The 27584-nt window shown below is 46.2% G+C and overlaps 1 protein-coding gene across 4 annotated transcripts in view; it reads left to right on the forward strand.

Moving 5' to 3' along the window:
- The window catches only part of LOC116945929 (uncharacterized), a 75206-nt gene extending 50038 nt beyond the window's left edge, over positions 1–25168 (forward strand). For all 4 annotated transcript variants that reach the window (XM_076069656.1, XM_076069655.1, XM_076069657.1 and 1 more), the window contains one exon: positions 18107–25168. In XM_076069656.1, coding sequence (XP_075925771.1) covers positions 18107–18352 — 246 coding nt within the window. In that variant the 3' untranslated portion in view covers positions 18353–25168. The remainder of the gene's footprint in view (positions 1–18106) is intronic.
- Positions 25169–27584: the final 2416 nt, after the last annotated feature.

A 27584-nucleotide genomic window follows, 5' to 3' on the forward strand; every position in this document is an offset into this window, starting at 1 on the left:
TGTTTAGTGTTTAAGTATTTTTTTTGGTCTGTATTCCAACACATAAATGTACACCAACACCTCGCCAATCGCGGGGTTTAAACGGTGGCACATTTAACCATGCGCGCCAAATTTGTTGAAGTTACTGTTCGCCGATCGCGCCCCCCCCCCCCCCCCCCCCATCGTTCAAACCATTCGTGATTGACCGCGACATTCCTGTATGCATCGTAAAGACGTAACGTACAGATCACATACTGTTAACTGCACTGCTCGCGATGATGCTGCTGAGGAAGAACACACGCGTCATCTTGTGTCAATCTCGTCTCAAAGTCTCAATCTTGTCTCCCACGCTGCCCATCGCGGGTCCCAGGTCACGCGGCGTTACCCAGCCTCCAGAGGCTCAGCCGCATTCTGTACATTTAGCGTGCGAGTTGTATTTAATACTGTAGGAGAGAATACCAACATTATTTTACATTCACAACAACTTCCTGTTTAATGTGTTGTGGAATCCGGGTAGAGTAAATCAAAAGGAGTTGGGTGGGTTGTCGTATGACGAAACCGTGAACCAAACCCCGTTTTTTTTTTCCCCCCATTTGCCTTCAAATTTGCCGGTCGCGGATTTGCCGATTGCGGCTATTTCCAAGAACGTAACCCCCGCGATGGGCGAGGGTTTGGCGCATATTAAATATATAGACGTACTACCGAGTACACCTGGAATACACATGCATGTGAGAATTTTTGGGTGCTACGGCAGTGAGATGTTAACTACCTTGCCTGGTATGCAGGAGGTTGTGAGTTCAACCCTTACTCTGACGCCTGTATAATTTGGAGTCTGCGTGTCTCTCTCCCCATGGTTGTGTGGATTTTCCTCCGGGTCTTCCAGTTTTTCCCTCCACATTTAGAAACGTGCGTTTAGAGTATTTGGCTGCTATACATTTCCACATGATAAGCCACTTCATTGAGCTGTCATTTGTGGCCAGGTCACTCCTGAAAAGAGAGCGATATAGATCAGGGGGCCTTACCTGGCAAAATAGAAAATATAGTTTAAATCGTTTTTATATTTTTTACATGGATTTTATTGGAATCACTGCTGGCCACAATGTTCCGCTCGCCAACACAAGGGTTTTTCTATATATTAATGTCAAACGCTTACATTTAGCTTCGTAGCTGAGCTCAGCACCGCCATTGAGCACCGTGGTCATATTTTTCCTGTTAACACAACGTGAAAATAGAAAGGTGGCTGAGCGTGGCGAGGAAGGCGGTGGGTGTGGAGGAGGTTGCGATGGAGCGCGTCAAAAGGACAGAGTCGGAGGCCCCCAACTCTCCGCTCCTCTCCCCAATCCTTGCGAGAGAAAAAAAAAATGGGGTCACAAAGGTTTACCAAACCCCACAAGGCATTTCCATTATTTAATCCATTACTGGCCTTGGCTTGTCTATAAGCGAAGTTGTGGCTGTCTCTCCTGTAATAACAATGTGTCAGCTCTGTGTTACTTTAAAAACAAGTAAAATTAAATTCCATAATGGATGGGGTGGCGAATGCTTGACCTATAGACGCTCACGTGAATGCTGATTTTTTTTATTTCTTCAGAGTTCAGTGATTCTGGTTTTCATTCGGAACAGTTGAGAATCGGATGTGATACACCATGTCAAAATATTAGATGCATATTTTCCGTTTCATCCTTTGTGATATTCGTTTATTCACTCTTTGCATCTTCAAATAATCAGCGATACGCTCCATTGTCCCTGACGTGGTTATCTGGCTTGACCACCTGAATGTGACATTTGTAGCTGTTGCTTTGCATCTACATCGGCCGTACGAAAGAAGATATTGAAATCGTACGCGTTTTTTACCCTTTAGGGCGGCGAATATATGCATTTCCGGCCTTACGCTTGTAAATGCACGTGCTCTTAGGCGACAGTCGCATTCTACGATTAGAATAAATACAAGTTTTGATTTGATTTGTTAAAAAAAAAACAATTTAAGTGCATTTTACATCATTTGTGCGCCGCGTCTAAACTAAAAAACCGAAATCCATCCAGGGCTCTCTTATTAGCCACAGGCGCGGCCCAAACCACGGACGCTCGCTTCGTCGGGTAGGTATGGGTTACGGCCGCATAATGATTGTTGGTAGATTGTGTTCCTGTGTCTAGGCCATGAGAGGTGTCACGTTTCATTGAATGGTGGGGGGGGAGGAGGAGGGGGGGAGGAGGGGGGGGGGCCTTCGAGGGACCTCAAACCTTTTGCGCGGAAAAATGAAACGGCGAGATGCGTTTTGCACTCGAGTCTTTTTTGTTGATTCGCACACGCACGTGGCGTACCCGTTGTTTGTTTCTCACAAACAACGTACCGCTACATCGCTGCGTGTGAGTTTTCTCGGCTGAGCTGCGCTGCTCACGGTCGAGTTTCCCTCGGGCACCGCGATGGCGTCGCTCGGCATATGTCTGACGTTTCGCTGGCAGCACGTGCGGCGAAACGCCAGACATCGTGCCAAAGGTGCGTGCGGCACAACCCGAAACATTACATTGGAGAGCAATGTATGGACGTGTGTGTGTGTGTGTTAAGTTACGTGGGGAGTGGCAGTGTCGTGGCTAGCGCGCTGCGAACCCGTCGACCCGAGTTCGATTCCCACTCACGGCTACCAAACGCCGGTGACGATTATCTGAACCCCGGTCCTGGGCCTCCCCTAGGTCGACTCGGCCTCAAATGAGTACATTGTGCTGCGCGTGAAAACATCGACCACGAGGAAGACAAAGGCGACCGGGCGTGGTGTTGGCCACCCACCCCCTTCGTGAGTCGTGGCGGCCTTCATAGGTGCTACTGTCTAACAGCACTTGCCCCAATAGTCTGTTACAGGCTATACGGGGTATCTTTGTCTTTGTATATACTTATACAATCATAGTTATGTTTTTAATTGAAATATGCAATATATCTACAATAATTTCCAACTTTTCCCACCCACGTAAGCGATGTGACATAATTAACCAATTCTATTTTGACCATCGCAATGCAATTTACAGTGCTATTTGAATTTTTGAAGCATCTAAGCGCAGTGACATCTCAAGATGCTGAATGAAAAAAAAAGCAAAAACGTGCGTTATATCATAAGGATAGACGAGAGGATTTTTATTGCATGTGTTTTTATTATTAAAGAAAAGAGGGGAAAGTTATAGAGACTGTTACTCTCGGTGTTGTTGAAGACATTTGGACAGATGGAATGGGGGGGGGGGGGTGGGAATCCTAGGCAGAGGAGAACAGGACGGTCTTGAGGCCCCGAGTCACCGGTGCCGATAGCAATTGGCAAAGGAAGTTTCCAGGCAGTGAGGGCAGCAGTGGAGGAGGAGTGAGAGGTGAAAAATGAATGGAGCATTGACTTTTGTCAGCATTGACTTGATATCTCTTAAATTGTTGCAGCACACAGCATTGTAAATACGAGTGCTTGGTGAATTATGTTGTTCCTGTGCAATTAATTCCTGAAGCTTTTACAGTGGTCGTGTCTAATGGATTTGTAAAAGAAGAAAGTTAAGCTCTGGAACTGTGGGAGGAAGCAGGGGGGGGGGGGGTCCCATTCATCAATATTTTAGTTTTTGCAGCTGAACCCTGGTCAGCCCCATAAGCCGATCACTTGACTAACTTGTACAATATTTATTTTTCTTATCTCGTGTTTAATCCCCTCGTATGTGGGCGATATCTGATTGGGATCCCAGAAGAGGCAGAGAGGTATATTTTGCAAGTGTTTACACAGTCTGCAGATCTGTACTAGATGTGCCGGGCTGATTGGCGCTGGGTCTTGTCAGTAACCCTAGTTCGCTCTGGCAAGGCTATCAAATGTCATGCACTTTTACATCTCAGACCTAGCAACGAAGAGCTCTGGTTTTTTTTGTGTTGTAAAAGAGCGAGCGCGTGTTTTTCCATTTTGGTTCTTGCAAATTGTTTTTGCCATTGGGCGAGTGGAGCATGAAAACGTTTTATTTGCAGCGATGACTTGTGATCTAAGTATATTTTGTTTCTTTAGTTTGACGCGGAAGGACAGAAATTCATATGCGTACATTATTTAATCTTGAATTGAAGCTTTCGTGACTGCAGGAATCCATACTCTTTGGTTCTTTCGGTAAAGTCACGACCGGCTTGCGTTGCGATCGAAACGTCGTGATATATTATTTTCTTGTTTTATTTTATTTTTCTACCTACGTGACTTTACCGAAAAAAACCAAAGAGTATACATAAATTAAGTGTGATATTTTTTTGTTACCATTCCTTTAGCGGCTCCGGTGCGAGAACGTACATTCTGCGGCGTTTCCACACGAGACACACAGTGGCGCTTGTCAGCTACGACAGGGTGGGTTGGCTGCTATTTCTGGGTGTACGGCAACGATTTTTAACGCCGAATTCGAGCGAGTGGCCACCGCTTCAAGATAGCACCGGTGATTATTCACGCACTCAAGCTCGGGCGGTCATTCATCGATTCATCGCAGTTCATTTCCGGCCAGCTTCACAACATGCAAACCTTGCCAAATTATCTTGATATTTATAGCCAGTCCTTTCTCTTTTTTTTTACTCCGTGCTGCAGCGTATTTGTTTTTATCGAGCCAATCATTTATTTACCCACGACGTGAACTTTTGTGTGTCACAGCCGGGCAGGAATTGGTTTAACGCAACCGCACACATAAATATTACCATGCTCCCAGCCTGTCCTGCCTTGATCAGATTTGCCTCTCGAGATGTAATTTCATACTCTGCCTGCAGTGAGCGCTTTTTTTTTACCTTACCTCAGGCGGTGCAGGGAAAGCGGCTCGTCTCCCCAAAACTCTAGGAGCTGTTCACAAAAAAAAACCTCGCAGCACTTTGAGACACAGGTCCCCTCGCTCGCTAAGTGCCCCGTTCAAAGCTTTAATTATTATTCGATTTCGCTGCAAAGATTTTTAAACAAGTCCCACCGTCGGGTGGCTCCATTCTTTTCGTCTGTTCGGTGATTCTTAATTTGGTTTTATTTATTTGTACGTATGCGCGCCGTGTAAAATCCCTTCTCGCCGTTGTTGGGCAGTACGTTTTGACTCGTCTCGAGTTCTGCTGGGCACAGCTTGAACACGATTTAAAAATGAGCATGTTGGTTGGAGCTTCAGCTTTAGGGGTTGGGGGTAGCGTGGGTGAAGCAGAAGAGTCGCCCGCTTCCTCTTCTTATCTCTGCCACTTTCCAGCTATCGTCCTTCAAGAATCCATCCTGCGCCCGAGCGGAGAGAGTCTCACCGCGCAGAGCGGCTTTGTCAGCGCGACAGCGTGTGCGCCCTAATCAGAGCGCCTTCGCTCAGATATCCACGCGAAGATGCGTCTGGCTCGAACGTTTCACATCTTCTCAAGCGCGCCACGCAATGCCCACTGCTTTGTGGCGCTTTGCCTAACAGCGAGCTGTCACGTTTGACCGGCACAGCGGTCCACGTTTGCTTTCTGTGACCTTGAAACCTCTGTTCAGCTTTGCAATTGAGCCCAACTAACCGATGCGCGCGTGTGCGCGTATAACACGTGCTCAACGCCTAGCTGATGTGCGTGTGTAGCGCACGGACTGTGATTCAGCGGTAAGCAAACTACAATTATTATTTTTTTTGGGTACAATTGCACGTTGTTTTAATGCCGATGTTTGTGGCTGTGCCTGGAGTGCGCCTCTTGGGTTGACGTGCGTGCCCTTTGAAACGAGATGCCAGTGCAGCACCAGCACCGGGGAGACAAAGGCAGCCACGTGTGTCACCGGCTCCGTTAGCTCCTCGCTTCACGTTGCGCCATAACAGGCGGTCGCTAACGTGGAGCGAAACACCGTAAGCAAAAAAAAAACATTGCAGGTTAGTTTTTGACGCGTAAAATCGCACACGCACTCGCATGCACACGTGAACGCGCACAAAGACAAAGATCCTCTGCCTAGCCATCCAAGCTGTCGGGAGAAGTCCTGTTAGCGAGCACCTATCAGAGCCTGCACAGCACATGAGGGTTTAGGTGTGGCCAGCACGACACACAATTTCCTTTGTCTCACCGGTCGTGATTTCCATGTATCACACAAGGCTGAAGGCCGAGTTCAACAATTGACGGTTACAATTGGTGTTATCTGTGGACGGGAATCAAACCTAGGTCACCAGGACAGACACACAGACGTACACCAACAGCATGTATATGCCCTCTGTGTTGTGGTCGTCACTGAAATAACACACATGTCAATTGCGAAAATAGTTGATGAGGTCCATTGGTAGCGTTGCCAAGATTTTTGCCGTTCTCTGGTTGTCAAAAAGCATTGCGCATGGATGCTTGAAAAACTATCACTATATTTCTATACTTCCACACCCATTGTCTTGTCTTATTTTAAAGCCACGTGATTTTCAGAGAGCGCGTTGCCTTTGATATTAAAGCTACATTGTGTTAGCGGACATACCTGCAAGCTTGTTCCGTGCAAGGAGAATTAATATTAATAGAGTAATAAATAAATAAATGAGACCTGCGGCGCCAGCTTGACGCTCGCTATTCCTGGGATCTCAGGGAAAATGAAAATACAGCGCACACAGAGAGAGCCTGAAAATGAATTCCATTATGCAGAGTGTGTATGGCTCCGGATATTTCCAGGACAGTATTTCCACAGCCTTTTGCGCGCAATATAATATACTGAGACATTGAAATAAGCTCCGAGTGACGTTTTATCCTTGTACTCGTCTCTCCCCCAGAGGGGAAAAAAAAATGTATTAATCGGTTTCTTAAACCTTCTGTTTTGACCAGGCGAGAGGGCCCATTGCGACGACGCACCCGTCTTCTGCCCAGGTGATCTGGGATCTATCGGGAAAATAAATTCAGAAGGACAAAAAACAAACCCACAGAACGATAGAAAAATTCAACGTCACAACAAGGAAGCGATTTGTGCAGGAGAACACCAACCGTGTATATTTTTATGCCATTTAACCAATTTTACGTTCATGGCACTTTTGTCGATCCACTGTGTGTTGGGAACCCGCGTCCTGCGGGTCACGAGGGTTATTTGACCTTCGTGCACCATGCTGGGCAGTGCCGGTTGGTGAAGGCGTTGAACTTAGACGAGAGAGGATGGAGGTACAGTACTGTGTAACAATGCACTGCCCTCTGCTGCTCACCAAGTATCCCCCCACACCCTATAATACCTGTTATGCACGGTGGTCACCCATCCAAGCACTATCCAAGCTAAAACCTTATTAGCTTCCGAGATTTGATGAGATCAGACATTCATTAAAAATGTAAAACACAATTACCTGCAGTTACACAATCCATGGGCTGTACCACGAGTGTATTTGACTCACAAAGCAAATAATTGTCTTTTAAAAAAAAAAGTCTCAACATTTTTGGTTGTCGTTTTTAATCGCTATTTTTACAACAAAGAAATTATTTTAGCGCAGGGAAGCGGCGACGTGATTGCGATGAAGTGAGGATAACGCCGTTGCCGTCATCATCACTGTCTTCGTTTTCCTCGTCGCGAGAGCGAGGTTTGCAGCCACGAGGCGCAGCGTGACACTTTACAGCGCGACTTGCAAATTCGCGCGAGCGAGCGAGCGCTATTTGCACCGTTCGTTATTTCCCATTGCTTCCGAGCATCTACCAAATGTTTGTTTTTCCTCTCTTTTAATATAAACCCACGTGATACTTTTCAATAAAAAAACAACAGCAGAGTGTTGTTGAGGTTAGGATGATGAGACGGGGGGTGGGGGGGGAGAAACATCCAGAAAGAGTTTTTCTTTCTCCTGAGTGCCCCATTGTTCCTCCACATAATTGCCCTTGTTTGAGAAAGTGGCAGGACTTCATGTAGGGTCGAGGGGGAGAGAGATGAGTGGTAGGGTGCATTTGGGAGCTGGTGGGAGAGGGGGCTGGTTGGGTTTGTGGCTGAGCGGCCTGGGTGTCTGCAGTGCAGGACGGCGGTCTCCCGGCTGCTGTCTCACGTCTGTCATTCACCCGCCTCTGTGCGCCCCCTGCTCCTCCTCGTGGCTTTATAAATGGGGGTGCTGTGTGAGCCACAATGTGGGGTATTCATTCATCCCCAAGCACGCTCCCTGCCCCCCACCCCCCCACTCTCCTCCCATCACACAGTTCACCTGCGCTCGCCTCCCGTTAACCTATTCTCCCGATATCAATTGTCAATCTATCGTCGCTTTATTTATGAGGCACTTTCTACGTGATGAACGCATGATGGAGCTCAGCGATGAGACTTTGTGTCCGGAATGTGGCTTAATTTGAGGCAGTGTTGCTGTCGTTTATGGCAGAGCCTTGACGTCCCATATGACGAAGAAACGGCCGGGATGGCTTTAACAAAAATGAATGGCCAGCAGACAGAACTTGACAACATTAAAGGACAAGGAACACAGTCTCTAGCAGGCACAGAGACTTAAATTGCTCAGGGAATTAATTTATCGCATTTTTTTATGATGGAAGGAATTGGACCTTCTGCGACATCCGGTGTATGTCAAGATTGAACTTAATTCAAACGTCACGGACGAAACAAAAAAAACATCTTCAGTGCTCCTCTAGAAATGTTTATTTTAGTATTGTCTGAGAGAAGCAGCTCGCACAATGCATGGAGTCTCATCGATGACCATGGAGCTGTACTGAGCTGGCGTTTGGAAATGCGCACCATCCGATTGAAGGATTTCCCCTGCAGCCTAGCTTGCAACGCTGTTATTTTCGAATCTGTGCTCGCAAGGAAAGTGAGAGAGGAGAGAGAATACTCACCTTTTAATGGAACGTGCCCCTTTGAAACCACGAGGACCTACACTAAACTTAGATGCTGCAATTTGACCTCGCGCGGCCTCGCCAATTATATCAAACATGCAAAATTAGAAATGCGTCGCTGGCCGGGGGAAATGCTGCTGAATGAATGCAGTGCTGCTGCGGAGAAGGTGTCTTGACTCGCGCAAACAGCGAGAGCCAGATGGCTAATGCCACATGTCCACAATCGATTGGCGAGCGCATCTGTTGGCCCCAGGAATGGCCCAAGTTGCGTTCTATAGTGAGCATCATCATGGCCTGCGTCCAAGGCCCCAAACTCGACGTTCCACCCAAGAGATTAATCTGCCCCCCGCATCCGCTCCCCCCATCCTTACCCTGTAATTAAGCTACCGCAAGCCAAAATCTGTTATTTTTGTTAATTTTCACTCTGTTCTTACACGGCTGCTTGCGGCTTCCTCTTGGTTGAACTGAGACGTCGCTGACATTGACTGCATATCCTATGAGCACAAAGTAAGGTGGCTTGGAATTCAGACATTTGTGACAACAAGTTGGGGCGAACTGGTCTATGTTTTAATGCTGCTGCTGCTAGACTGTATTCTGGGTTGTTTACATGGCTTTCCCATCCAGTCCCCCCCCTCCCTTCCTCACCGTGTGATATCTCGGATTTGAACCCATCGCAACTTCGGGACATTTTAAATATATACAGACGACGGGTCCCCTTAGCGTAGTCAAAACGTCGATTTATTGAAACGTAGGCGTCCCCCAGATTCTTGTTATGATGGCACATTCTGTTTCCGTGTCGATCCCATGACACCATGGCTGATTGAAATGATGGCCCAGGTGAAAGCACACCTCTCAATTTACAAAAGAACAAAGCACTGAGCTCACAAAACCCACTTACTGAGCTCCCTTTTGCCTCTTTTGTTTTGTCTCCACTGCACAACTGAGCCACGTTGGGGCCGTGCTGAGCCAACCCGACGCAGCTCCTTTGTCACCAGGTTATTTTTTCCCACTGCAGAAGCCGAGTTGAACCGTCGACGTCGCACGCAATGAACGAGTCAAGGTGCATGTCGATGCCACGGCGATGCTGAGCGTGTGCACGCTGAACGTCTTTCTCACCGTACGCAGCCAACCGTGCTGATCGGAGGTTCCATGCTGTGCTCTCACAATATACCGATTGGCTTCGCACGTAGTGAGCGCGTCGTTCACCCGCGCCCCTGGTTATGCATCGTGCATTGGATTTCCGGTTCGGCACGGCAAATAGCCGGAGAAAACCCACCAGCATTGAGATGGTCGCGATGTGGCTCAGTTCGGATTCGCCAGCGGAAAAGAGGTGTTCGTGTAAGCTTGGTCCGGTAGGGCTGCTGTGGAAGCTCAGTTTGCGAATTGAAATGATACACTTCGCAGTAGTCATGGAAACAAGGCATTAGAGTGATGTTGATTGTGGGGCACTTAGATACACAAATGCATTCTTGGCAGGGGTGCCTAATGGCCAGAGCACTTGCCAGTTACCTCTTGACCAGCTTGAGAGGGCTCGGCAAATTGACTCGCACAGCCACCAGTGTGATGGGGTGGTAAAGGTGCATCCCTGCAATTTCTTGCTCACGTCAATGCTGGCAAAAGGGCCTCCACTACAGGGAACTGTCGAGAACCCCTCTAGACCGGTGTTCCTCACTCATTTTCAGAGGCGGGGCCACTTTTTCGCCGATACGACATCATTGTGAGGGTCGCCACACATTTGAAACCGTTGGGGGTTTGACAGCAGCACGATGATGATGATGGGTGGGGGGTGTTCTCACGTGTTGTTTTGTATTTTCGGGGTCCACACATCAGGGGTCACACTAAAGGCCACCAGTGGCCCGCGGGCCTTGAATGAAGAACACGTCTCTCGAGAGGGTATTTGGCCTCCTCTTTTATGTTGGCCACACATCTTGGAAGGGCTGGGAGTAACCCACACTTTACTCCACCAGTGCGTGAGCTGCAGATCCATGAACTGTGGTGTACCCAGGGTGGAGAGACGCTTGCACCGTCTGCCTGCAATGAGGTCGAACCGGTGACCTCGCGATTGCACGTACAGTTGTGCTGACCGTTATTAACACCACGTTAGCATCATATCACGTGACATTACCAAAATGTACCGTGGACAGTCGACAATAAACAACCTGTGGCATCATTCACAGGATGAGCACCATGGGTGCTGGTGTCATATTGCGAGCTAAACAACTGCCTGTAACATTGAGACCTCCTTTGCCAGAAACAAGATATAGGAATAGGTTTTACCCTTTTAACTGGCACAAAAACTGACACCTTTATTCAAGGCATCATGTTTGCAATGACCACAACACAAGCAGTCAAAATGCAAACAAAAAATAACAACTCTGATAATAATATGCAGCATTGTTAATGCTCACCCCGAGCCCTCAATATTCTGATAGTGCGCTGTTTTTGAGTTGTACGCCTTTTGGCGTCATCTGGTCCAACACCAGTGGAGACTAGGCTCTAAGAAAAGCTGTCTCGGGTGTGGACCAATCAAATTCAAGGACAGTGCATATTATTATCAGAGTTGTTCTTTTTTGTTTGCATTTTGACTGCTTGTGTTGTGGTCATTGCAAACATGATGCCTTGAATAAAGGTGTCAGTTTTTGTGCCAGTTAAAAGGGTAAATCCTATTCCTATAACTGCCTGTAATTTCGTTCAAATGAAAGCGAAAAAGCGTGATCCAAAATGAAATTTTCTCGATGCGTTAAGTATTCCGTTGTAGCTCAGCTCTTACCTGTTGCAACTCCGCTCTCTCTCTCTCTCTGGGTTTTTCTGCTTAAAATTTCACCGGATCAACTTTGATTTAACCTTTGCACTGTGAACAGTTGCCTCCTTTCCTCTGCTGCCCTCGTAATCTGAAACCAATTATCGCTAAAGCTACTATGCATCTGACTTTAAAACTAGATGTGGCGCTTTGGTTGCTAATTGTCAATTTAAATTAATTAACTCCAGCCATTCTCAATTCACCAATAGATGAAGGCCTCCCCCCACACCATGTCAGTCATGGGGTTCCGGTTTTTTTTCATCACCATACTTCACCTTCGCTAGTCAGCGCAAGTTTGTGACCGGGGAGGGCAGAGGGAGGGAGAGACGGGTTTGGATATTACTTGCAGCTAATGTTAAATTAAACTCGAGATTCTGGGTTCATAATATTGCTCGACCCCCTACATCTAAATATCTTTTTAATTTGCTTATTATATTTGCCTGTATACCTACGTATATACATGTTTATTGAGTAGGGTTTTTTTTTTACAGTGGGCATTGAAAACACCAGCGAAACTCGTGGCAACGTGGTGAAATTACTTTGTTTATTATTTCCATTTGATTTAATGTCATGCAAACAAAGTGAGAAATAATTGCGAGATTTTCTCCAAATCTCTTTCGGATTACAAGCACGGATTATTGAAATCGGTCACCCATTGCCTCAGTGTCAAGGTGTTCTGGACATGATGAGCCAAAGAGCATTTTCATGTTTCAAACTCTTTTTCTTTTATGAGCAGACAAAACACACAAAATCAAATTACCAATACCTCTATGTCTGAAACTCGTGACAGCGAGGACACGCAAACAGATGTTGCCCGTTAAGAGACAAAAAAAACAGCTTCTGCTTCGTAAGCCACTTAGATGTTGGAGGAATTTAAGAGGCTAAACATTTATGAAGTGTTTAGGGTTGCTGCCCTGACACGTGCTGTCATGTCGTCGGCTCCGGTAGAATTTCTTTAATATCCTCGGCGCAGGCGAACGTTTTCCCTTTCATGTCAGGGGGAGTAAAAAAAATGCATAAACTGTGATGTGAACGCGGAGTGCCATTGGCCCTTAGTTAAACGAGACAAGCTTTGCCCTTTTCATTTCCCGTCTCCCCGAGGGGCCCAACACCAAATATTAACTCCCCTCCCGCCCTCCCCACCTCTGCCGCTGCCGCCGCTGCTGCTGCTGCTGCCACAGAGCCTCGTGGTGTTTGCATTGCAGAGAGAGAGGAGCCGTTTGGGGGCGTTTTTTCGTGGCGACGGAACGGAAGGCCGAAAATTAATAGAGCGTTTGTTATGAAACATTGTTGTGCAAAGCGGATAGCCGATTCTTGTTTGTAATTGGGTCGCTTTGAATACCGAACGCACGCTGGCATATGCAATGAAACGCGAGGCAGAATTGCATTGTAGGCCGATAACAGCGAGCAAAGACGAATTTTAATTCAACATGTGGACCCTGTGGGTGGAGATTGTTATGATGTTTGCAGCCGCAGTATGCAATATTAGTTATTGCATTCAGTTAAAATGAGAAATGGTCGATTTATCGTGAGCCTTCAAATGGATTTTTAGCAAATGTTGCCGTGTTCAGGATTTAGCAAGTTCGAGCTGAAAGTGACAATTCATTGGATTTTTGTTGTCATCATCGCCAATCATTCTCCATCCACTGGTGGATGAGGAATATACCATTTAGATACCAATATTTCGTGCATTTAACAAAACAATTCATTATTAAGCTCAAAACATCTTCTGGTAATCTTTTTGAAGAAAATCTTGCACAGCTTATAGAATTGTATTAAAATATCGAGAGCTGGGGGTTTTTTTTCCCCCATAAGAAAATCTCTTCACATGATATTTAATATTTTAGGATGCAAAATATGTTGAGTGATGCTACACTCGTGCACAATGGGTTAAATTGTTCTGGGTCGGCATTACACTAATCTGCTTATGCTGACCGCAAGCATGGGAAGCAGAGTACTCATAATACATAATACATTCCGACTTTCTTTCCCACTCTAGCCGAGGGGAATAGGCTCGGAAAATGTGCTTTATGTGCTTATAATTCCAAATTGCTGTGCATCCACATTGATCTGTTGCCCTTGCGGAGGCTCTAAAAGTGTTTAGCGAATTGTCTCTTCATCCAGTGCTGTGGCCAAGACGCATGACTCCCGAGGTCATGGTCTATGGAAAAAGCATGGCTGGATTTTCAGGGTGGACAGACTGATCCAGTTTCACGAACGTTCTAGTCAAACGTAATTGTTTTCTTTTGTTTTATATATAACAGTTCTAATCATCATTAGTCATGGTCAGTCCACTGCTGGATGAAGGCCTCGCCAATCAGGCCTCTCGCAATCCTGAGAAATGATGGTAAACCTAGCACCTGTAGACGAGTTGATTTCATTGCTCCATCTCCTTTGCGGTTGTGCTCTTGGATGCGTTCCATTCATTGGAGGCCGCTCCATCATTATTCTTCATCTTCTGTACTCTTGCTCAAGCCATAAGCTTCCTACTTGTCAATTACTAGTAATGTTACATTCATGTACCATGTGTGTGTCTTGGTATGGGAGCGGTAGTGTAGCAGTTAGCGCGCTGCGCTATAAACCTGGCTACCTGGGTTCGATTCCTGCTCACGGCCAACACCAGTAACGATTGTCTGAACCGGTCCCGGGCCTCCCCTAGGTCAACTCAGCCTCAAATGAGTACCTGATGCGGTGTGTAAACATCGCCACTGGGGAGACAAAGGCGGTCAGGCGTGGTGCTGGCCACCCACCCCCTTCGTGTGCTGTTCCGGCCTTCATAGGTGCTCGCTAACAGCACTTGCCCCTACAGTCTGTTAAGGCTATATGGGGGATCATTGTCTTTGTACCATACTGTATGTATATTATTATTGTTTACCTCCCTTATCTTAGCTTAATATATAAAGCACCTTAACCAAGGAGATTTACAGAGAATTAAGAACAGTACAATATGTGAATGTAATGGTGGAGATTAGGTGAATAAAATAGATGAGAGGAAGCAATGGGGCGATTCTGTGATGGGTGAATTCGGTGAAGGTGAAATTGATGACAATAAATGACCATGAATGGATTGAATGAATGGGGAATTGATCAGGAGGGTCCTGCCCAGGTTTCACAGTGGAGGGCGACGTTGCTATATGTAATCCCAATTGAGTAATATTTTCCAGGCAATCTTTAAGCGTTGGAGTGTTTGACCAGTGCCAGATTAGCTGTGGGAGGAAGCCAGAGAGCCCAGAGGAATATCATGCAGAACTGGGGGAGAATGTACACATTCAGCACAAAAAGGCACCCGAATCGCGACTGGAACCCAGGGCATTCTCGCTTTGAGGCACAAGTGTTACCATTGCGCTGCCGTATACCCTAGTGGCTTCCCATTGCAGGCAATAAATTACCCTCGCTGACCTGTCACGGGCATGTACAACGTCTGCAAATGCATTTGTATTTTGATGCCGCGTAAAAGGCAAATTGCATCGCACTGTAATGTTGCGTTGTGTCAGTGTGCATCTGTTTATGTGCCTGCTCCTGTCCACTGGTTAATCCCTGCGGATGTTTACGTGTTGTATGTACGCATGCTCAACTTTCGCACCGTACGTAGCCAACCGTGATCATCGGATGCGCATGTGCTGTTGTCTGTGCACATTTGTATATGGATTCCGAAGAGTACTCGTTTGTCTGCATATGTTTGTGTGTGTGTGTGTGCATATCTGCGGGGAGTGTGAGTGCGGTGGCTCTTGCACTGCGCTATGAACCTAGGAAACCCGAGTTCGATTCCCGCTCGCGGCCAACACCGGTGACGATTGCCTGAACCTGTCCTAGGCCTCCCCTAGGTGGACTCGGCCTCAAATGAGCACCCGGTGCGGTGTGTGGTAAACATCGCCACCGGCGGGAGACAAAGGCGGCCGGGCGTGGTGCCGGACCACCGATTCCGTCGTGTGCCTTTGCCAGTGCCACTCGCTAACAGCACTCGCTCCAACAGCCCCTTTAGGACGACGCGGGATGGGGTGGATGTTTTGTCGCGTTGTCCGAGTGCGTGTCCGCCTCATTTATTCCTCCTGTTTGTGTTCCTGACGCGAGTGACACATCTCAGTCTCCGTGTGTTTTTTGGGGGGGAAATTGAGAGAGGAGGCGGAGGGGGGGGGGTGTGTTGGGAAGCGGTGGGGAGAGCCGTGGGGTGGTGGTGGGGGGGGGCGGCGTGACTGAAATATGAAACGAAGAATGAGGAGGGAGGGGAAAAGAATTCCCACGACTCTTGTTGGACTCTCGACGACGACGCCAAAACTCAAACCGTCTTTATTTTGCTCGGGTTATGTTGCTTTATTTTTGTTGTTGTTGTTGTTGTTATTGTTGTTGTGCCCTTTATTGTTGGGAGCAGAGAGTTCGCCCGTTGGCGTGGGGGAAATTGCGAGTGCGTGCGACGGCGGGGGAGTCGGTAAATAACAGTCGCTCCCATAGCATCGCCATTGTTATTCATCGGTGTGCATTGCACAATGCCGTAGGATGAAGGTCTCTCTGTGGTCTGCAGTCACGGGCGGTCTTATTGAATGCATGGTCCCACCTACCCACCCATGTCTGCATTCAATATTTTTAGTGCGCTAATAGCCGCGAGTCTGCCTTGTTCTACGTAAGATTGGCTTTCCGTTTTCTGTGTACGGATTGATTACACTGTACCAGAGTGAAATGATTATGAATGTGAGAAGAAGTGTGTGGGTGTTATACTGTTTGTTGCTTTAGGTTCCATTACATGTACTGGAATAATGAAATAACAATCTTAAATGACAGCGCTTTGCCAATTAATGAGCTGTGTCGGCCTTCTCAAACTGCACCAGTCACTCGGGGGGGGGGGGTTATTTGACCATACTTCACCACCGTCGGTTCGTGTGAGATGGTAAATAATCGGGACAGGATTGGTTCAGGAATCGCTCGCCACTGATGTTAACCTTGGCCAGGATTAGAACTCAATTCGTCGAATAAAAATATATATATTGTTGTTACAAACTATAATGCCAATTAATTACATCGTTATTACCAGGATTTTCTGAATGTAAACTGTGATATTAGGGAAAAAAACATTCAGTCATAAAAATGTTTGGCTCATGTCCATCCAGAAAATGTTAGGAGAGTGATTCTACATGAACGATGTTGTTACCTAAAATTACAAGGTGGCTTAAATGTACATTTCTTGATTTTATTCAAAAATATATTCTAAATTTTTCTGGTTTTCACAAACATGTATGCATTGGTAATGAATCATACATTAAAACACGTTTTCACAACTTCACGCTGTGTGTGTGTGCGATATTCTGGAATGTTCTACAAACATAACAGCTGGGCATGGTGGTGCAAGCCTGTAATCCAGCACAGAGATTTGTGACAGATTTCAGATCCACCTGGACTGTACAATACACCCATCAAAAGGGCATTAGCCAAATATTCCAATGCAGGACCCTCCTCCTGAAAAGGTCTCGAAACTCATTTTCCCTGGATAAATACACGATGTAATTATTATTAAATGATTGTTTATGGAATGTGCTTTGTGCTAAAATAAGACTCCTGCATTCAGTGGCGTGGTTGGCATGTGCCCTGCAACCAGGAATGAAATGGGGTCCTGTCCTCTTGCCCGGTACCTGCACCCTTCCGGCCCCTCGGCCCTGGTGCAGTTGCACCGCCTGCGCACTCGATAGCTATGTACGCCCCCTACACTCTTGAAGCTTTTGAAAGGCGAGAGAGCAGCATTCTCAGTGGGACCGAGCGCCGGATAAACACACAACATGAGTATTATTGTTAAATTACATGCTTTAAAGGTGTTCTCAATGTGAGAACACCCCCCGCAATGTCAAATTAATGGAGGTGAGAGTGGCGTTCACCATGGGGCCTGACCGCGACGGGCAACGGCGACGCTCGGCGGGGTGATCGCGATCCCCTTTGTCCGTAGAGCGAGCGGTCGAACGCAGCTGAGCGTCGGTGGTTCCGTGGCGCAGGTGGCCCTTGACCCAATGTTCGACGCACAAAATACGGTATCGGTGTGGGTCTGGGGGGAGCCTGAGCTCGCTCGGGATTCCGGCGAGAGAGGGAAGGTCTCGGAGCAAAATTACATCCGTGACTCTGCAAGCAAAATAGGGCAGCTTATGTAATGCCAAATGGGAGCGTTGTGTTCGGTTTTCTGTGTCGCATCGTGTAGCCCGGAAAATACATCTGTAATCGTTTTATTCAATCATAAACCGTTACTTTGCTGTTGTTATTCACAGAAGTGGTAATGCTGTTAATAATGTCATAAATTACTGGTGCAATGCGTTTATATCTTGAAGTGGTGCATGAAGTTGATGACGCATTGGCCATGAAAAGACGTTTATTGGTTCACAGTAGGAACCAGTGTTAGAAGATTTTTCACATCTCTAACAATTGTGTCGGTGGTACCGAATTCACTTATTGCCCATTTAACCTCCCCTACGACAGGTGATACGCTTCTGTGACACAAGGCCTGACCAATCCGACGACCATTCCATTACAAAGTGGTCACACTCTGAACGGTCGTACAGACACTGGCTTTCGGCAGAGTAGTATTCATATCAACTCATCTCGAACTTGTCGTTTTTTTGTTTTTGTCGCAGGTGTTTCCAACGCCTCCCGAGAATCAGAGCATCGACGACGATGACGACGACGACGACGACTATAACGAAAACGACGACGAAAACGGCTACGAAGATGACGTCAACGACGACGATTGTGACATTGATAACCACGATCACTACGACAACAAAGGTGGCTACGGAGGAAAGAAAAAATACCTGGTGAGCGGCTCGGAGGAGAGCAGCGAGGAAGAGGAGCTGGAGAGCCTCACCATTCGCATCGCTTGAGAGGGGCAGTGGGCCCCGGGGCAGTGGTGATGCGACACCCCGGTGCGGGATTGCGTCGCTTCTCTCCCAACGGTGACACCTCACCCCGGGCCCGCTGTGTAGAGGAAGGTGGCACCAAAGCCTCGCCCGTCCCACTGTGATGTCTCCCCCCCCCTCCCTCCTCTACTGACGAAGCCTGCTGAACCGCAGGCAGCCACGTAGATGCGCTTTTGGGTGGTTGTGCCACGTGTTTCTCGGCACGGACGTCCGCCGCTTCCGTCCGACGTGCTGGCGGGAAAGACGTCGGAGAGCTGCACAACAAAGACAAAGATCCCCCCCGAATAGCCTCAGCAGACTGTTGGGGCAAGTGCTGTTAGCGAGCACAAAACAACAATACAACCACGAATACCTGAGCAGCGGTCGGGCGTTATTAATCGAAAAGAGGGAGCGGGCAAGTGGATATGGACCTGGGATAAGGCCCACTAGTGCCTCTAGTCATGCTTGTTATATCCAAATAGGACACTTTCTGCAGGCAGCAACATATGTAATTTTTGTGGAATAATATGTTTAGCTTTGCAGCTTACTTCTTTTAAGATTGTTTGACCGTTGCATCGAGGGGGTAAACGAATTTGGAGTTCTCGATCTAATTACATCCTTTTTTTCGAAACTTGTCGTTTACCCAGGAAAGCCTCACTGAGTCCCAAGATTTTTGTTAAGAGGGTCTGGTCAAGTTTTTGCAGTTGAGGCAATGTTGCTCTGTGTGTAATCCCAAATTAGTAAACGTGCATGCAGTTCTTCAGCACTGGGATATTTGTCCAATACGGTAACGTGCGTTTGCCTTTTTCTTTCATTGCTGTTGGATGAAACGAGGAGAACCCAGGGGAAACCCACGCAGAGCAGGGGGGAGAGCATACAAACTCCACACAGAAAGACGCCCAGAGTCGGGATTCGATCGCAGGCCCTGTCTTGCTCCAAGGCACAAGTGTCACCAGTGCGTTTCCCTGCCGCCAATTAATTTAGCTCGTTTTGTTTAAAGCGTTATAACGGTATTTTCCTATGGTAATCTGTCAAAAATGTAGACTGCTAAATTATGTATTTCGTATATGGAAGATCTGGGTGAGTTTAAAACTCAGGACTTTCGTCCTTTCAAAGACAATAATCGTCCACTCCCCATTTTAACATGAGCTGCATTCAAAAGTAAACATTCCTGTTAAAAGCAGGTAGGTAGGCAAGTACACCACTTGCAAACAACCAAGATCTGTAACTTTCTTTGATGGGTGATGAGGGTGCGTTCAAATGTTTGAAGAAAAAAAACCGAACGGTTTTTGTTGCTCTCTCAATGTCCCTTTAAATATCTTGCAAATAACACGTTTCATAGACAAATGCTAAATGTAATAAAAAAAACGGTCTCCAGGTGCTACCCGCAGCTTTTACACACATCACTCATTTGAAATTACCACAAACAGAATATGCACTAATTACTGGACATGGGTTTATTTTCTTATAATGGTGTGGGATTTACAAAACTGCGTGTTATGTACGTGATGTGTGTCTTGCGCAGAGGAGATAGAGGTGCCATTATTGCCTAGGCGTAGCAGTGTGATTTGGGAAATGATTGGGAATGCTTAAGCCACACGCATAATTTTAATTTTCCACTCAATGGCCTTCACAAGCGTAAAGACCCAACATGTGGCAGTGACTGACGTATAACCCCCCCCCCCCCCGCGTGTTACACCACCGCGCACCCTCTGATGTCACGGACGCTTCTTCTATGTCTCTTGCGGAAAAGGAAGAGGAGAGGGCTTAAATTTTTATTTGAAGCCTTCGTGACTGCAGGGATTCATATTCTTGGTTCTTTCGGTAAAGTCACGTAGAAGGGAAACAATAAAATAATAACATTTGTATTGTTTTATATATTGTTTTTTTTTATTTTATTGTTTCCCTTCTACGTGACTTTACCGAAAGAACCAAGAATAGGAGAGGGCTTATTTTTGGCCCGAAGGGGGTGTCTAGTGCGAACGTCCAGAATAGCTCCACCTCTCAAAGTAAAACAATCAGCCCTGCAATTACTCGGCTGCTGCCACTGCTAGTGGAAGGGCCTCCACTGGAGGGGGGGCTCCAGAGAGCCCACCCGAGAGAGTGTTTGGCCTACTCTTTCAAGCTGGCCAGAAAGAGGTCTTAGAAGAGGTTAGGAGTATCCACACATTTCCCTACCACATACAACCTGCCCGAATGTGTCGCACCCATTTCTATGCTATATGAATGCAAATTGCATTGCATTGTAACGTAATGTTCGCACATTAAGTTATTTTAATTAGCAGAGACATTGTTGTTATTCGTTTGGACTTTTCGCAATGTTTTTTTAAAACTGTATATGTATAAATCTTGACTTAAAGCTTTCGTGACTGCAGGAATTCATACTCTTTGGGTCACGTAGATAGATAGGTGAAGACGATTGCTTGTGTTGCGATCGAAACGTGATTTTTTTTATTATTATTATTTATCTATCTACGTGACTTTACCGAAAGGCCCAAAGAGTATGTATATGTATACAATATTGCTTCATATTTAATACCATGTATCGAAGAGCTGTTTGTGTTCTCCATTTATACACTCACACATGTGCTCCCATGCACACGTGTCAAAGGAAAGCCATGACGGAGCTGTAATGGTGTTTGAATGTATGCTATGCGCGCACGGTAATTTATGCTTGAAAAGTGAAATGGAGGCAACGTATCGTAAGCCAGCTTAACAGTGGCGGTTGATTAACGGACTCTGGAAGTGCTGTAAATTACAGTAATTGAACCGCATTGCCTCCCACAGGGCTAAAGAGTATGTGTGTTGATCAATAATGCGGGGGCAATCTTTGAAAGCAGTAGCGTTTAACTATGGGTGGGGGGCATGAGTGGAGTATCTAGGGGATGACAGGCCACAGAGCAATATTATTCACTCATAATTACACGCGCGCAACGCTTGTTTAATAGCACACATGCTCATCGGTGTACGCTTTCTTAATGTACAATTTTCGGGTATCCAAAAGCAGCACACTTGTCAATGTTATCCTTTTATACCTTTTTAAAACACCTTACAGTGAATTAAAAAACACAAGAAATTGCAGTGTGCTTTCTGTAGGATCATTAATTATTTATACGTGTTCATTTTGGTTCTAAAGTCAGCAGTTGGTCGAATCGGATTTTTGTTATTAGAAAATGTTAAAGCATCGTTTATTTGCATAATTATACCCACGCACCCGTAACACACCGAGGTCTGTTCTTGGATTGGTACAAGCGGCAGGGTGAAGACGCCTCTGGAAATTAAGGGGATCGTGGGCCCTGGTCCCATCTCCGGGGGAAGGCCCTCCCCTTTAAATGACCTCCACACACGGGACACCCTCTAAATGCCGAATTTGCCTAAATTAACAACGCATTAATCATAATAGTCTGGGCGTCAATCCAGCTCCCAGTGCGACACCAGATTGCCTATTGTTCGGGCTGTAGTTGTAAAGTGGTCAAATAAAGGAAATAGCCCGGACCGCCCAGCGGGTGGAATTGACCACACAGGAACTGAACTGGCTCATTCGTAGGTCCAGACTGGGCCAGAGAGAGCATACGTCCTCACAAGAGCTCACATTGACAGTACAGCTTCCAATTCGCAAGTGATGTATATGAACCTTATGGCGGGATCCCGGGGTCCAGAATAAACGAAAGTCAAAATCGTAATTAACTAATTTATTTTTGGCGACTCCGTCCCACCGTGCACATAAACGCCGCGACCCATCCTGGCGCGGATCGTTCTGTTGTCATGTCGTCCAAGCGCAGCGAGGACGAATGCGCAGACGAAAAAAATTGTGAAACTTTGATTCGCGCATCGTGTAGAGCTCGTCGAGAAGAATAGATTGCCGTGTCGTTCGCCTTCAACAGATATAAAATTACGTCGCAACGCAGTTTATGCGAGAGCCGGGGGCTTATGGCACCCTGGGGTCCCGCCATAAGGTTCGTATATTGATCCGGCTAAATCTGTATCGTTAAGACCCTCCACCACCTGACACAGCCAGAAAAAAATCAGTTATGACGTGTACGCATCGTTTAACGCGCGAGTTATTGTTTCAGCTCGGTGGTGAGTTGCCGACTATTTCTCAAAACCAAATGTAGTGTTTAGATGTGATGTCGCTTCCTAGATTGACGTTTGACCTCGTTTCAAACAGAACGTCGTATCCAGTTGCCACATTTGGTGCTGTCCCTAAATTTGGTGCCCTGGGGCTGTTCCTGGTCCAGTAGTCTGGGTCACCAATGGCTTCGGAAATTAGGCATATCACTCCAGCCCAGTGTGTTCCAGAGTTTGTAAACCACCGCACCCAGGTCAGTTCATGAGCTGTTACATCATTACATTGCTATGTAAAAAAAAGCCGTATTATTCTTACCATGAGATATGTTTTTACTCAAATGTAGCATAAAATATACCATGACAATAGTTTGTGGTTAGTGTATATAGCTTCTTTATGTTATAAAGATTATTGCTGATCCACCAAACATTACTTATTGAATCGGAGAAGACGAGAGTAATGTCTACTGTGGAGATGGAACGATGAAATCCCCTCTTGTGCAGGTACTAGTGGTACTAGAGGTAGATAATTCAATCTCAGGATCTTGGGAGATGGCAAGGACTTGGGGGGAGGGGGGGGGAGGGGAAGCCCTTCATCATGGCTGATAATGAGATTATAATTATGCAAGAGTCTACCAAAATTCCATCAACTTGTCTGGGTAACGTGGCTCACGTTTTACCCACAGCAGGGGGTCGGCAACCAGCGGCTCCGAAGCCGCGTGCATCCCTTTAAGGACTGCTGCTTCGTGACCGTTATTAATGGCCACCGTCTCGTATTCACATTGCATTGCGGCTCTTGAAATATCGAGGTTTTTTTTTGTTCTCTCCCGAATTCGAAAACAAATGGCTCTTCTTGTTATTTTTTTTGGTTGTCGACCCCTGCACCACCGTCATCAGTAATCTTTAGACTCCCCCAATCATGTCAGGGATGGAACGGAAAGCCAACCGATCAGCTGTAATCAGCCCTGGCCACATCTGTCCTGTGTGTCACGGGAAAACAAAATGCCTGCTCATTGGGCTGATCGGATTCTGCTTTGTTTGATTCACTGTTAACAAATGAGCGGATTCTGCTTTGTTTAATTCACTGTTAAGAAATGATCGGATTTTGCTTTGTTTAATTCACTGTTAGCAAATGATCCTTTCAGGAGGAAATGGACTCGGAGTCCCCCCCCCCTGCCAAATAATCGAAGTGCCTGGAACTGAGAGTCAGGTGCAAGGTTTGTTGTTTGCAGTGATTGTCGAGCAAACAGGCTCTTCGCGTCCTCCACAACAGTGTGTGTGTGCACGTCTTTACAGGTCTGCCAATCTTATCTCAGCTGGATTGAGCATTGGTGCAGGTGCAGACCTGTGCAATAAACCCACCCGCAGAGGCAACGGGGAGTGTGGTGTGGGGTTTTTTGTTCCTCTAGAGTTTTATCGTGCAGGACATTGTTATATTCGCATGTACGTTACGGGACACACTGCAGCTCGACGAGACGTCCCGTGTAATAAGACTGCGATACCTTTATATGCTGGAATACCAATGTAGAGGCCATGTGCATGGTGTTACCTATAACAAAATCACCAAGACTGCGTCCGAGTTAAGTCGGGTTGACCTTCGATAGTGCTTTGATGGGTGACCACAATCCACATACGCGGGGCGGAGATTTGTGGTGGCAGTGCTTCAAAATCCAATATTGTACACGTACTTCTATGCTCTCGAGTATACGCTTCCTGCCTTTACCATCCCACACTGACCAGCGTAGTGAAGTATGGTCGCACAACTCCCCACGACCTGGGAAATCTTGCCCTCATCCAGAGGTGGATTGACAGACGGGCTTGTGCAGTCGTGTACACGCAATGGAGAGAGCTCCATATCCAACGGACGTGTGGACATCCTTGACCTATATCAAGGATGTTCGAACCGATGGTTTCTAACTCCCCCCTTTCGCCACGGTGGCGAGATGTTAGCTACCTCGCCTGGTATACAGGAGGTTGTTGGTTAGATCCCGACTTCAGGCCTGCTGTATATTTTTTTGTTCTCCCCGTGGTTGCGTGGGTTTTTTCTCCGGGTCCTCCGGTTTGTCCTTCCACATTTATAAACAATTTGCGTTTCGAGTTATTTGGCTACTTGTATACATTTCCACACGATAAGCCACTTCGTTGAGCTATCATTTGTGGCCAGGTCGCTTTTAAAAAAAGAGCTACATAGCTCAATGGGCCTTACCTGGTAAAATTTAAATCGTTTATAGTTTTCTCTCCCTGCGTCATCGCCAATGCTTGCCTCGGGTTCATATACAAAGAGCAACTTCTCTAAAACAGTATAAATACATATTCTGATTTTGAAAACAACATCTTTTTTTTACCTTTGCCATAGTATTGCAATTATATTTTTTACATTTGTTTCCATTTTTATAAAGCATTTTACACCGCGATAATATATTTGTTAATATCTCATTACTGTGCTGTAATTATCATTTGTATAGCGCGTGTTAAAATTTTTGCAGCGTCAATTTGCTGCACAGTATTAAAGTGTAACTCTTGTTTATTTCCATTTCTCAGTAATAAGGGGCTGGTTACTATTATTATTTAAAATAAATGCAGCCAAATAGATGTTTTAACTGCATATTTCAGTTATTCAATCTGTTGAAGCATTTGTATCGGGTGCTCGTAAACATAAAGGATTTTTTCTTCTCATTTTGTACCGAGGTCAAGTCATTTTCTTTTTTGTTTCTCAATAAACAAACATGAATACAACGTGCGCTAAAATTTCCCTCGAGCGTTTTGATTCGGTGAGCGGGACCGCACTCGGGCGTAAATGATAATCGCGTTAAGCAAGAACCCACTCAACGAACGTCATTACCGTGTTCTGTCCTGCAGAGAAATTAGTTGAGCACCTACCTACCCGTCCACTCTCAGAGCATTATGAGCATCCATCCTGCACATGCCCCTTGTCCCCAAGGCCTGGACGCCAGTAGCATTGATTCAGGATGCCACTCATCCTTTATTCCCTGTCTCTGGAGTCGAGGGCGAGACACCCATGTAAATTATCCAACCAATTCCCAAATAATGTAGGACTCTTCCCTCCAGACAGTGAAAAAGGTTGTCCTCATTTCATATGCGTGTACAAAAACATTTTGAAGCATGCACCTGTCCATGCTTCTGTGTGCACTTTTCAGTTTTGTAAAATCTATGTTTCATTAATTATCATATTTTTGAACCAAGCATTATAGCAGGTAGTGTATGAGAGTACAGCAAACAGGTTGTGCATCCATCTGTGTGGGGCATTCATTGTTATCCCATTATTATCCCAGACAAAAGCCAGTTTTCATTTAGACAAAACCCAGGTTTTGTCTAAATGAGTATTATAAGCTTGAAATGTATTTTAAAAATAATTATGTTTCTATTCTCATTAAATGTGAATTGCATTGAATTGACACTGCTAGTAGTGGCGATAGTGGTAGCCACAGTAGTGATGTAGTGGGCCACAGTAGTAATACAGTGGGCCACAGTAGTAATGTAGTGGGCCACAGTAGTAATGTAGTGGGCCACAGTAGTAATATAGTGGGCCACAGTAGTAATATAGTGGGCCACAGTAGTAATGTAGTGGGCCACAGTAGTAATGTAGTGGGCCACAGTAGTAATGTAGTGGGCCACGGTAGTAATGTAGTGGGCCACAGTAGTGATGTAGGAGGCCACAATGGTAATGTAGTGGGCCACAGTAGTAATATAGTGGGCAACAATAGTAATGTCGTGGGCCACAGTAGTGATGTAGGAGGGCACAGCAGTAATGTAGTGGGCCACAGTAGTAATGTAGAGGCCACAGTAATGAGGTCGTGGGCCACAGTAGTAATATAGTGGGCCACAGCAGTAATATAGTGGGCCACAGTAGTGATGTAGGAGGCCACAGTAGTAACATAGTGGGCCACAATAGTAATGTAGTGGGCCACAGCAGTAATATAGTGGGCCACAATAATAATGTTGTGGGCCAGAGTAGTAATGTCGTGGGCCACAGTAGTAATGTAGTGGGCCACAATAGTAATGTCGTGGGTCACAGTAGTGATATAGTGGGCCACAGTAGTAATGTAGGAGGCCACAGTAGTAATGTAGTGGGCCACAGTAGTAATATAGTGGGCAACAATAGTAATGTCGTGGGCCACAGTAGTGATGTAGGAGGCGACAGTAGTAATATTGTGGGCCACAATAGTGATGTAGTGGGCCACAAAAGTGATGTAGTGGGCCACAGTAGCGATGTAGGAGGCCACAGTAGTAAAATTGTGGGCCACAATAGTGATGTAGTGGGCCACAGTAGTAATGTAGGTGGCCACAGTAGTAATATAGTGGGCCACAGTATTAATGTAGGAGGCCACATTAGTAATGTAGTGGGCCACAGTAGTGATGTAGTGGGCCACAGTAGCGATGTAGGAGGCCACAGTAGTAATGTCGTGGGCCACAATAGTGATGTAGTGGGCCACAGTAGTAATGTAGTGGGCCACAATAGTGATGTAGTGGGCCACAGTAGTAATATAGTGGGCCACAGTAGTAATGTAGTGGGTCACAGTAGTAATGTAGGAGGCCACAGTAGTAATATAGTGGGCCACAGTAGTAATATAGTGGGCCACAATAGTAATGTGAGCCACAGCAGTAATGTAGTGGGCCACAAGTAGTAATATAGTGGGCCACAGTGATGTAGGAGGCCACAGTAGTAATGTAGTGGACCAGAGTAGTGATGTAGGAGGCTACAGTAGTAATGTAGTGGGCCACAGTAGTGATGTAGTGGGCCACAGTAATAATGTAGTGGGCCACAAGAGTAATGTAGGAGGCCACAGTAGTCATGTAGTGGGCCACAGTAGTAATGTAGTGGGCCACAGTAGTAATATAGTGGGCCACAATAGTAATGTCGTGGGCCACAGTAGTAATATAGTGGGCCACAGTAGAAATATAGTGGGCCACAATAGTAATGTCGTGGGCCACAGTAGTAATATAGTGGGCCACAATAGTAATGTCGTGGGCCACAGTAGTAATATAGTGGGCCACAATAATAATGTCGTGGGGAGAGTAGTAATGTCGGTGGCCACAGTAGTAATGTAGTGGGCCACAATAGTAATGTCGTGGGCCACTGTAGTGATATAGTGGGCCACAGTAGTAATGTAGTGGGCCACAGTAGAAATAT

This window comes from Petromyzon marinus, chromosome 25, assembly GCF_048934315.1.
Source record: "Petromyzon marinus isolate PM22_M1 ecotype Great Lakes invasive population chromosome 25, UKy_Petmar_22M1.pri1.0, whole genome shotgun sequence".
NCBI classification, from domain to species: domain Eukaryota; kingdom Metazoa; phylum Chordata; class Hyperoartia; order Petromyzontiformes; family Petromyzontidae; genus Petromyzon; species Petromyzon marinus.